Source organism: Cheilinus undulatus, linkage group 3 (genome assembly GCF_018320785.1).
Source record: "Cheilinus undulatus linkage group 3, ASM1832078v1, whole genome shotgun sequence".
NCBI lineage: Eukaryota > Metazoa > Chordata > Actinopteri > Labriformes > Labridae > Cheilinus > Cheilinus undulatus.
The window spans coordinates 27,375,765-27,388,006 of NC_054867.1; the positions used below are offsets into that span (position 1 = coordinate 27,375,765).

Genomic DNA, 12,242 nt, shown 5'->3' on the forward strand with positions numbered 1-12,242 from the left:
TTATTTCTGTTGTAATTGAATTTGTCCTGTTCATGGTCGGATCAGTTATGACAACGATGGAACATCCAAAGATGACATAAAGGAGCGTTTCTCTCAGACCATGGAGTTTGTAGAGAACTACCTGAGAGATGTGGTGTGTCAGAGCTTCCCCTTTGCAGATAAAGAGAAGAACAAGCTCACCTTTGAGGTAAGTTCAGCATATTCTTTACATGAACTAAACTTATGTCATGGTTGTCATATTTGAAGGCAAAAATGTCTAGGTATGATGTCTTATACTTTCTCTTTTTTCCATGTTTAGGTGGTGAATCTTGCCAGGAACTTGATTTATTTTGGCTTCTACAACTTCAGTGACCTGCTTAGACTCACAAAAATCCTGCTGGCGATTCTGGACTGTGTCCATGTGAGCAACATTTTCCCGTTCAACAAGCTGATCAAAGAGGACGAGAGTAAAGGTATGAGCACAACATCCCAGTCCCAATGTCTACCCAAAAGCCTGAGCACTACAACCTTATGGACTTTAATAATGTCAGATGTAAAATGCAAGTGTGCATGAAGGCTTTAGATTGGATGAAAAATTGAATCGGTCCACGTTGTCATCTTATTAATCTTTGGCTCAGAGTAACGATTAAATAATTTACAAAAGCTCTCTTTCAGTGTGCGATTATATTTCATCAATGTATATACAGTACTGTGCAGAACTTTTAAGCATGTTTGGTCCTAAAATTGAGGCTGAAGTAAGGCATGGATATGGCCAGTAAGCAGCCTCAAGGTACCATAAGGCAGGAAGGCGGAAAGGCACTGGTCATGCTCTGGATGTCCTTGCATATTACCAGGGGCATAGGAAAATAGTCTGTTTAAGAAATAAGAAAGCCCACTCCTTTAGGGGTGGAGTAAGGGTAGGATTTTGCAAGCAGGGATGGCCTAGGGTATCATCCTGGCAGGTAGTCAGGTTGCCACAAGCCCCTGGTCATGCTGTGAATGCCCCATGGGCCTGAAAATCGCAGGTGATCCCTGGGCGTATTACCAGGAGTGAAAAGGCTGGGAAAAAAGACATACCATTGAGCTTAACTTTAGTAAGGACACCAAGTTAAAAGTTAAAAACCTGACCCCCAGGAAAGAGCTTGTCCTGCATGAAAACACTCCTACACAGCTAGTGTAACTTATAGCTCCGTTAGCTGCGTAAGCTACCTAGATAACGACGCTATATAGCTAACGTGGGTACATAGCCAAGATAGCCAAAGCTGAGCTCACAAAGCAGCTCTGTAAACTGTTGCCTGCATAGCTAAGTTAGCTACAGCTAAGTTTGCTAAAGCTTAAATTGCTAAAGCTAATTTAGATTTATGTAGTGGAACTTTTTGTGCTCTATTTCTGTTGTGTTTACTCATCATCTCTAATGACTTGCTTTGTTTACGCCACTTTTGCTGCTGAACATTTTTGGAATTTCCCTCGTGGGACTAATAAAGGAATATCTTATCTTATTTTACTCTATCTTATGTAGCTAACAAAGCCAAGTAGCTAAAGCTAAGCTCACAAAGCAGCTGGTGTATGTAGTAAAGTTAATTACGCAACTAGCAACGTGAGCTTCAGCTAAAGCTAACGACGCTAAAGCGAGCCGCTGTTCGTGTTACTACTTCTTAAACAGACCTATGCATATTTTAGTCCCCCATTAGACCTCTGACCTTTATTTTATTTATGTAATGTTTCTTATTCTTTAATGTTTGCAATGTGGTTATTTCATCAATATAACTGCCAGACTTTGTTTATGAACAAAGTTGAATTATTTTTTCATCTTAAGTCTGGGGGCGCAGATGGCCTAGTGGTTTAAGGCGTGCCCTATGTACACGGGCATCACTGTTTCCAATTCTATCTACTGTCCTTCTCTATCAATAAAGGCAAAAAAAGCCCAAAATAAATCTGGCAAATCACTGCGTTCCCTTTCTGACATATATGGTGTTCATATGAACGGCCTGTGAGAGTGGCCATCAGAAATGTACTGTCTCCTGCCAGACCCTTCTCAATTCTGCCTTCAAAAAAAGTGTTTGTGGACACAAGCCATTATTAATTTGGAAATATTTTGTAAAGCATGGGAACTCTACTTATTTGTAGTTTCTTTTGTTATGTTTGTTTGAGACATTTTGGGTGGTTGAATAATTTTATTTAGTACTACTTTAATTTTCCAACATGTGAATTCATGTTCAGTCCAACTGAAAGGTCTGCAGAACTGCCAACTTGTATGAAGAACATAACTTGCATTATAAAGTCTGCATCAAAGCTCTCAAACACTCATGCTTCGACAGAGGGACAGCACTAAACTCTCACACACTTACTGGGAATGTAACTCAAAGTCTGTGAGTATGGAGATGAAGATAGGGTCATTGTGTGATAATTGAAAAAGCAAATCCATCATGGACATGAGCTGATTTTAGCATTTATTTGTTCGTCTCTAGGCAGTAACGTGATGAGGTCCATTCATGGAGTAGGAGAGCTGATGTCACAAGTGGTCCTGAGAGGAGGGGGCTTCCTTGCCACAAGTTTAAACAACAGCTCAAATGGAGAAATAGCCAAGACCCAGACAGAACCTGAGAAACAGGACATACTGGTGATGGACACCAAGCTCAAGATTATTGAAATCCTGCAGGTGAAAGACAAGAAATACGCCATACACCTTAATGCATGAACGTGCCTAAACAGTTTGCCTCTTTATCTCATAAGTCATGTTTTGTGTGGACTTTTCCCCTGCAGTTCATCCTAAATGTGCGCTTGGACTACAGGATCTCCTGTCTGCTGTCTATATTTAAGAGGGAGTTTGATGAGAGTAATTCACAGACAGATTTATCTGTGACTGGAGCAGTTGAAGGACCGAACAATATGCCAGGTCAGGCCCATAAACAGCTGCAAATGTTTGGCCAGTGTAACTGAGTTTTGTTGTTGTACTGTTTTTGTTTTTATTCCAGGGGCTTTGGATTTTGAGCACATAGAGGAGCAAGCAGAGGGAATATTTGGAGGAAGGTAATCCCAGCATAAGTGAAGTTAGAGTCCCAAAAGAGAGGATGTGTGCTTCCATTTAAGTGTGAGTTCCTCTGTGTGTCTAGTGAAGAAAACACCCCTCTGGACCTGGATGACCATGGAGGCCGTACTTTTTTGAGGGTTCTTCTCCACTTAACTATGCATGACTATCCACCTCTGGTGTCCAGAGCCCTGCATCTGCTTTTCAGGCACTTCAGCCAGAGACAGGAGGTCTTACAGGCGTTCAAACAGGTCTCCTGAAAAAAAAAACCCTCACACTTAAACTATTTTAAATTAATTTGATTTAATGTGATTTTTTATGCATACTTCTACTGTTTCAATAGATTTCACTTGTATGTGTTTACAGGTCCAGCTGCTGGTCACCAGTCAGGATGTAGAGAATTACAAGCAGATAAAGTCTGACCTGGACCAGCTGCGCTCTATTGTGGAGAAGTCTGAGCTGTGGGTGTACAAGCGGCAGGGGCCAGACGGGGCCATCGATGCAGGAGAAGGGCTCTCTGCTGAACCAGAACATAAAAAGGTTTACTATACTGAACATCAAAAGAAAACACACACTGAGCCAGCTGCTATTAATATCTTAACTACAGTAAGAGTGTTTTATTTTTGGTTCATTTGCACACTGCAGGGGGATTCAGGGGGCACAGACAAACCAAAAAAAGCAGAAAGCACCAGCAGCTACAACTACAGGGTGGTAAAAGAGGTAAGTATCTTGTTAATGTGATTAACAAGCTGGATCTGCTTTTTCTTGCAAGGGTTTTTCTTCTTAGAATTTTTCCACACAACTCAGCCGCTAAAATCTCTTTCTTTTCCTTTCATCAGATTCTGCTGCGGCTCAGCAGGCTGTGTGTCCAGGAAGGTCTGTCAGGCAGAAAGAGCAAGAAACAGCAGCAGAGGCTGCTGAGAAACATGGGAGCTCATGCTGTAGTCCTCGAGCTCTTACAGATCCCCTATGAGAAGGTATTAACAATGATTCAGTGCTTTATGTCAGAATTTTGTTTGCAAAAGTGAGATACTCCTCATTGTAGTAATGTTTGCGCTTTAGGGAGAGGATTTGCGCATGCAGGATATAATGAAGCTGGCTCACCAGTTTCTGCAGAACTTCTGTGCAGGAAACCAGCAGAACCAGGCGCTGCTGCACAAACACATCAATCTGTTCCTAAACCCAGGGGTAAACCATCCTCCCAACATAATGTGCCACTCAAATTGCAAAATAATCACTGATTCTGGCACTGTGAATCTGTTCTGGTCCTGATCTCTATCTTTTTTTGTTTTAGATTTTAGAGGCCGTCACCATGCAGCACATCTTCATGAACAACTTCCAGCTCTGCAGTGAGATCAACGAGCGTGTGGTTCAGCACTTTGTTCACTGCATTGAAACACATGGCCGCAATGTGCAGTACCTCAAGTTTCTTCAGACTATTGTCAAAGCAGAGAATAAATTCATCAAGAAGTGTCAGGACATCGTCATGGCAGAGGTTATGCCTCACTTCCACCTTTGCCCTTTTGAACTAGATTTCATTATTGCCTAAAGTAACCATATACGTTTATTGTCTTGTTTTTTTCCTTCAGCTGGTGAATGCTGGAGAGGATGTTTTAGTCTTCTATAATGACCGCGCCTCCTTCCAGACTCTGGTGCAGATGATGCGGTCAGAGCGAGACAGAATGGATGAAAATAGTCCTCTGATGTACCACATTCATCTTGTGGAGCTCCTGGCAGTCTGCACTGAGGGAAAGAACGTCTACACAGAGATCAAGTGTAACTCACTGTTACCACTTGATGACATTGTGCGGGTGGTGACCCATGAGGACTGCATCCCTGAGGTGAGATGGTTATGAGATATAAATAAAATGTTTATGACGAGACTTGATTTTCAGTTCACCAATTGCATGCTTAGAAAAATATAGGATCAAATTTATATGAACCAACAATTAATTTTGATGACGCAGTTTCCATTTACTTGTGAAAAATCAAATTTTGCTTAAACATTATAAATTTGCTAAAATACAGTCCACTGTGAGTTTTCAGGTGAAGATTGCATACATCAACTTCCTTAACCACTGTTACGTGGACACTGAGGTGGAGATGAAGGAGATCTACACCTCCAACCACATGTGGAAACTCTTTGAGAACTTCCTGGTGGACATTTGTAGAGTAAGAAGTCCTGGCTGCATTTTAGACTCTATGTAGTAAATGGCATGTCTTTGACTGTAAGCCATTTTCTTCCATTTTGACATTTACAGGTGTGTAACAACACAAGCGACCGTAAGCATGCAGACACCATCCTTGAGCGATATGTGACGGAGACAGTCATGAGCATCGTAACGACTTTCTTCAGCTCACCTTTCTCTGATCAGAGCACCAGTCTGCAGGTATGTCAACACATAGTTTACAAACATATTAAGTGGCTTTAAAGTCTGGAATGATTTGAAATTAAGCCATACCTGTCCAAAAGGAAATATTCTCTAACAGGACAAGGACAAGCTGGTGACTGTGATTCTTATAAAGTTTTTTTTTTTTTTTTTAACAGCAGCTGAGGGAATGTTGAACTGTGTTCAGTATGTCGCCAAAAATTAGCAGTGACACAGGGATGTTCACGTTGCCACAACTTAAGCATAGATACACTATATGGACAAAAGTATTCAGCCACCTGACCATTACACCAACAGGGACTGTAATGGCATTCTATTCAAATACAAGTACTTTATTGAGTTGCTCCTCTTTTGCAGCTATAACAGCCTCCGCTATTGAAAATCATTCTTTTAACCTCCTGCTGCACAGTTTTTGTACTTACATTAATGCCAGTGGAAGTTCAGAACTCTGACATCAGCACAGCATTGGCAACCTTTATACACCATGCGCCTTATAATTGTTGACTCTGTGATCTTGTGTCTTTTGCGTCGTGAACCGATGTTGTTCCTAAATGCTTCCACTTTCTTATAATATCACTTACAGTTGACTGTGGAATATCAAACAGTAAGGAAATTTCGTGAACCATCTTATTGCAAAGGTGGCATCCATCACAGTGTCATGCTTGGAGTCACTGAGCTCTTCAGAGCGACCCGTTTTGTATCACAAATGTTTGCACATGGAGACTGAATGGATAGCTGCTTGATTTTATACACCTGTGGCAACAGGTCTGATTGAAACACCTGAGTTCAGTAATAAACAGGTGTGGCCAAATATTTTTTTCCATATAGTGTATGACATTTAAGCAGCTCAAAGGAAATTGAAACCTGTTTTGATACCATGACAACAGTAACAGAAATCCTGGGCTCAAAATATTGGGCATTATCTTATTTTGATGAACAGCAATTCCATGGAAACATTGAACTTTATCAATGTATCTCTTCAGCTATGACTGGTTTTTACTCGTAATCCATTTGAACCAATCTGTTGGTGTTTATTTAAACAGATCACCACTAATCTGTCTTTCTCTTGTGGCAGCTTCTGGTTAGAAAAACTGAATTTTTTTTTAAGCTTTTGTGTTTTTTTGTACTATCAAACATTAAAACAAATAAGATTGTATAATTTTAAAACACATGGCATCAAAAAATGGGCAATGCAGGGCTACTTTATTAGAGCATCATTTAAATATAAAGTAATTCAGGGTGCTGTACAGAGCCAAAAACAAGCCATTTATAACACCAAGAGCATCAAAAGATATAAGAGAACAAAAACAAAGCATTAAAGTAGGGCTCGACCAATAGGGGTTTTTGTGGGCAGAAGTTGATATTAGAAAATAAAAAAAATCAGATATCTGATATATCGGCCAATTTAATTGTTATATTTTTTAAATGGATAGTACAGAATCCGTTAAAAAAATTCCTGGATCTAGACAGTGATCCAGATCACTCCCAAAACTTAATCAGTTCTTCCTTATGCCATTTCTGACATTTCCAGAAAATTTCATCAAAATCCATCCATGACTTTTTGAGTTATGTTGCTAACAGACAAACTAACTAACTAACTAACAAATTAACAAACTAACAAACCCTGCCGATCACATAACCTCCTTGGCGGAGGTAAAAAGTTGAATTAAAAGAATCATGTCTAAGGAGAAAAAAAAAGAAAGAACTGAACCTAGGGCAACATATAGAAATGTTTTCAGTTTTGACATCCCCCATAGACGTTCATGTCTCTCCTAACATCTACATGTGAAAATCTAATAATATTCAGTATTTGTTGTGCTCCAGGTGGCCATCAGAACGAATGTAAGTAAAAGTAGTGTATGTGTAAGTCTTGCCATCTTATTAAAAAGTGAAATAGTGTGTCTCCTCATACAAAATCCTGACATTAACTGTAGACTTAAAGCTATCCTCCACTGTTTTTACATGAGCTTATCCCGAAGTGATGAAATCAGTGTCTTTGTGTAATTCCTGGGAACTGTTTCATTTGATTAATCACTACCGGTTCCTCTTTTGTGTGTTTATCGTAATCATGTTAGTCATAATCCTGTAGAGCTCATTAGATAGTTCAGTGAAAGACTAGTGCATGTTGTTGGAATCCTGTTTTTCGATCCAACATTTCCTTTATAGATACACAAGTAGCTTCCAGAAATCTAATTATTTAATCTTTAAGTCCTTGAGTCCAGTAAGCTCGCCAAATGATCAGAACTTTTGGCTAAGTTGGTACAAACAAGCAAAGAGAAAAAACATTGTGTGGACTATCATTTCATCTTTTTACAAACAGGATAGCATTATTTTACAGTTGTAGGCTTCATTTTAAAGCACTCAGCGTGCTGTAAGGAATTCTAATGTTAATCTTAATTGTGAAATAATGTATTTGTTGGTCAGTGTGTAATGCATCTTTGTTATTTTGCATGCATGCTTTATGTCTTCACTGCTTGTATTCTCTGCTGCAGGCCTCTCTGTTGGGGAAAATATTCCAGGTATTTTTTGTCCTTTAATTCAGCGGTAAAATCAGAGTTGGGTGCTCCTCATTCTTGATGGGTTTAGAAGCAAGTTCTTTGCCCTGTTAAAAAAGTATACTTGTGTGATTTACTGCAATGAAATTGGGCTATATGTTTAGGAAATGTCTGCTCTGGGGTTGGTTTTTCCTGGGAAGATCAGAAAGAGTCACTGGGCCTTCAGGTGTATTTACTCTCTGAGCTTTGTCAATGTATAGAAAGAAGTGTGCATTTGTGTTAAATGAATGTAAATGAATTGCTGTTGCTGTGGACTGTAGGTTTCTTTATGTTGTCAATAAAGATCTTTCTTCATTTCTAAACAAGAAAAGTTTTATTGATATGCTGATATTTAACCTTTCTTTTGTTGCTGTTTCTGCTCCTGATCCTCAGACCAGACAGCCAGTGTTTGTGCAGCTGCTGCAGGCCGTGTTCAGGGTCTACCACTGTAACTGGTTGATCCCGGTGCAGAAAGGCTCGGTTGAGAGCTGCATCAAGGTGCTCTCTGATGTTGGTAAGACTAAAATCCTTCTCAGCGCTTCCCACAAGTTATGAAAATGCTATCTCTTATACCCTGGCTTTAAAAAAAATCAGTCTATTATGCAGCATTACATTATAAAGTTGCTTTTGTTTCTTTTAAATGATTTATCTTGGCATTATGGATAGTATAATTGGCAGTTTGGAATCTGGGTCTGAACCATCAATGCTGCCATAAGTGCTGCACATACCTTATTCTGTTGCCTACCTGATCATAGCCCTATGCACCCTACTGTAGCCACAGTTTCTTTGTTTTTAACACTCATTAGTTAAATGCCTACTAATACTCTTCCGTGTTTTTTTTGTTGTTGCTTAAAGGGATACTTCAACATTTTGGCAAATTCGCCCATTGCCATAATTCCTATAGTCTTAGTAATAGGTTCGTTTCCTTTAGTTGTCGGTGCAAGCTGTTTTTAGATCTGGGGGGACTGATATAATAATCAATAATTAACCCCTACCTTGCACTGTAATTTTGGAGCAACCTAGCTGAAGAATTTCCTTCAAGATTGATTAATTTCTGTCTTATCTTGCAATGCTTTACCTGACAGCTAAAGGAAGAGCAATAGCCATTCCCGTAGACCTGGACAACCAGGTGAACAACCTTTTTGTGAAATCCAACAACATCGTCCAGAAGACGGCCATGAGCTGGAGACTTTCTGCCCGTAACGCCACCCGCAGAGACTCTGTGGTGACCGCTTCACGGGACTACAGGAACATAATTGAGAGGCTGCAGGTGCAGTATTCCTACATTTTTGTGCTTCTTCATCTTTCAAGTAGTAGTGACACTTCACTGTTTGGATTTTAGGACATTGTGTCAGCTCTGGAAGACCGTCTGCGCCCGTTGGTCCAGGCTGAGTTGTCGGTTCTGGTGGATGTCCTTCATCGGCCTGAGCTTCTATTCCCTGAAAACACAGACTCACGCAAGAAGTGTGAGAGCGGAGGGTTTATATGCAAGTGAGAGCCACAAATATTATCTTTAGCTTGATATACGGTGTATATATAAAAAGTATTCACCCCCTTGGATGTTTTACCCTTTTAATGATTTTAGAATCAATCATGGTCAATATAATTTGGCTTTTTGACAGAAAATGTACATAAGGTTTTCTTTGATGTCAAAGTTAAAACAGATTTCTACAAAATAACATCAATTTCACAAAAATATGTAATTCTTTAGAGGTGATTGCGTAATTATTCAACCCCTATAAAGTGACTGACCGAATTCAACAGAGGTCCAGCCAATTGGTGCTAGTAGTCTCACAATTAGTGAAATGGGGATCACCTGAGTGCAGTGAATGTGTCTCAAGTGATCATAGTATAAAGACACCAGTGTCTGGAAGGTCCAGTCACTGGTTCACCAGTTTTCCTGACTACCATTACATCATGAAGACAAAAGAACACTCCAAGCAACTCAAAGAAAAGTTTATTGAAAAGTATAAATCAGGAGGTGGATACAAAAAAAATTCCAAGGCACTGAACATCCTCCAAAGCTCTGATAAATCCATCAATTAAGAAACGGAAAGAATATGGCACATGTGTAAATCTGCTCACATACTAAGTGACCACCAGACATGGCACATCACCACAAACACACCATCCCCACTGTGAAACACACAGTGAAACATGGCAGCATCATGCTGTGGGGATGCTTCTCAGCAGCTGGCCCTGGAAGGCTTGTAAAGGTAGAGGGTAAAATGAATGTGACAAAGTAGGACAATCTATTCAGTCTGTAAGAGAACTACAGCTTGGGAGGGGATTTATTTTCCAACAAGACAATGACTGGAAGCATACAGCGAAAGCTACATAATAAAGGTTTAAAGGCAACAAGGGGAATGTTCAAGGAGTGGCCCAGTCAAAGCCTAGACCCCAGTCCAAAAGAGAATTTGTCGCTGGACTTGAAAAAGGTTGTTCACGCCTGATCCCTGTGCAACCTGACAGAGCTTGAGAAGTCTTGCAAAGAAAAATGGAGTAAAAAAAAAAGAGGGTTTTTGTACATAATAGCCAATTGATATTGACCATAATTGATTTATAAAATCAATGGAAGGGTACAACATCCAAGGAGATGAATACTTTATATAAGCACTGTATCAACAATTGACATATGAGTAAGGGTATTTATTATGAAAGGAGACTGAAGTAATGGATGTTTTTATGCAGGCTGATCAAACATACCAAGCAGCTGCTGGAGGAGAATGAGGAGAGATTGTGCATCAAAGTTTTGCAGACTTTGAGAGAGATGATGACAAAAGACAGAGGATATGGAGAAAAGGTAGGAGCAGCTGAAAAAGCACTGATAATACAGGAAGATATACTTTATAAACATGATATCGTTGTGCATTTACTCTGTACAGTACTGGACATGAGGCATAATTACAGTTGTTAAAGATTATTTAAGAAAATTTACTTTAAATTTGCTTTTTAAAGGCATTTGTTGAAAAAGTATGTAAGATTTAACATAGAGTCAAATTCATCGCTCCTATGAGGAGTTTTCAGGTGGTAATGGAACAGACTCAGATTAACACTGATGGCTCTGTATGACCCATAATAGCAAAGAAGACCCACGGAGAGAAGAGTGATTGTTTCTAGTAAGTTATTATTCACATCAGTGGTGTAGGTGTCAGACAAGATAACTATTATCAAAGTGCAGAAACAGCCTTTTTTAAATTTCCCTCGTGCGAAAGGGTTATCTTGAGCTGTTTATTTGGACATTTACAATAAAGAGGGGTGAGATTTTATGCCATAAAAATTAGGCACACAATACAAAACAAGATCAGCAAAGAGCATATTCAGGGGGAGCCAAAATAGATGCGACCAAAGAGTTGCTGAAATATGCTTTTAGGATTTACAAATTAAAGAGCTTTGCCTTGTATATGCATCATAATTCAATGTATTAATGTGTTGTTCTTTTTCACCTTATTAACCACTAGTTCACAGTTTATCTAGCAAGGAAAGACAAAAATAGCACAAGTTGCAAAGAAAGCACACCGAAAAAGAAAACATCAGTATAACTCAGTTTGGATTCTATGAAAATATCAAGAAATATAGTTTTTTATTTAACAGGATTAGACAAACTGCAACAACTATTTCAAACTTGCCACAACAGCCGGAGGCAACTTATTGTAAAAGGAATTGGCACGTCCTGTGTCACATTCCCCTCTGCAGTCACTGAGCACGTGTCAGAAATGCTTTTAGCCACACTCACCCCTGTATGAGGTTTCACTAACATCTTCTTATAAAGACATGTTTTTCTGAGCTCAGTGTTAACTTGCACAACTAACATGACCTGCTGTTGACCTCTGCTTCTGCTCCTTTCTTCCTCTAATGTTGTCTAACCTCATGAAACCCTGTGTTCTCTTTCAGCTCAGGGCCTTTGATGATGAGATGGATATGCCTAAGGTTATTTTTTTCTTTTTCTTCTATTCACCCTTGTTTCCCTGAGCTGTTGTCTGTTTTGTGTAGTAGTTTGTTCTGTAACTGTACTTTAGCAGCTGCTTTGTGTCATAGTAAGTGAAGGCTCTTGCAGGTGGTAGCAGGTCGTGTTCGGCTGATTCTGACTCACAAACCTGCTGAACTCTCTGCCGTAAACTATAACGTCGACTTAACTGAAAATCGTGAGAAAGAGAAACTGTAGGGAGATCGGTGCTGTGGTGTGACGGTGGGTTACTCAACAGAGCCGTTTTTCTTCCACAGTGAGTCACTTGCCAGCTTGGCAACCTGCCAGTGCTGCATTAGCGTCTGTGTGTCCTCACACAGGACGTTTAACATGCTGTACTTCCT

At 39.7% G+C, this 12,242-nt stretch overlaps 1 protein-coding gene across 5 annotated transcripts in view; it reads left to right on the forward strand.

Moving 5' to 3' along the window:
• LOC121506856 (inositol 1,4,5-trisphosphate receptor type 1) overlaps window positions 1–12,242 on the forward strand; it is a 126,832-nt gene that overhangs the window by 48,963 nt on the left and 65,627 nt on the right. For 2 of the 5 annotated variants that reach the window (XM_041782817.1, XM_041782820.1), the window contains exons 21-40: window positions 46–187; window positions 299–452; window positions 2,448–2,638; window positions 2,743–2,875; window positions 2,955–3,009; window positions 3,093–3,258; window positions 3,374–3,547; window positions 3,653–3,727; window positions 3,847–3,984; window positions 4,070–4,195; window positions 4,302–4,502; window positions 4,597–4,848; window positions 5,054–5,179; window positions 5,269–5,397; window positions 7,890–7,916; window positions 8,325–8,445; window positions 9,017–9,201; window positions 9,274–9,422; window positions 10,623–10,734; window positions 11,826–11,861. In XM_041782817.1, coding sequence (XP_041638751.1) covers window positions 46–187; window positions 299–452; window positions 2,448–2,638; window positions 2,743–2,875; window positions 2,955–3,009; window positions 3,093–3,258; window positions 3,374–3,547; window positions 3,653–3,727; window positions 3,847–3,984; window positions 4,070–4,195; window positions 4,302–4,502; window positions 4,597–4,848; window positions 5,054–5,179; window positions 5,269–5,397; window positions 7,890–7,916; window positions 8,325–8,445; window positions 9,017–9,201; window positions 9,274–9,422; window positions 10,623–10,734; window positions 11,826–11,861 — 2,692 coding nt within the window. The remainder of the gene's footprint in view (window positions 1–45; window positions 188–298; window positions 453–2,447; window positions 2,639–2,742; window positions 2,876–2,954; window positions 3,010–3,092; window positions 3,259–3,373; window positions 3,548–3,652; window positions 3,728–3,846; window positions 3,985–4,069; window positions 4,196–4,301; window positions 4,503–4,596; window positions 4,849–5,053; window positions 5,180–5,268; window positions 5,398–7,889; window positions 7,917–8,324; window positions 8,446–9,016; window positions 9,202–9,273; window positions 9,423–10,622; window positions 10,735–11,825; window positions 11,862–12,242) is intronic. The other 3 variants (XM_041782818.1, XM_041782821.1, XM_041782822.1) reach the window with 3 other exon arrangements.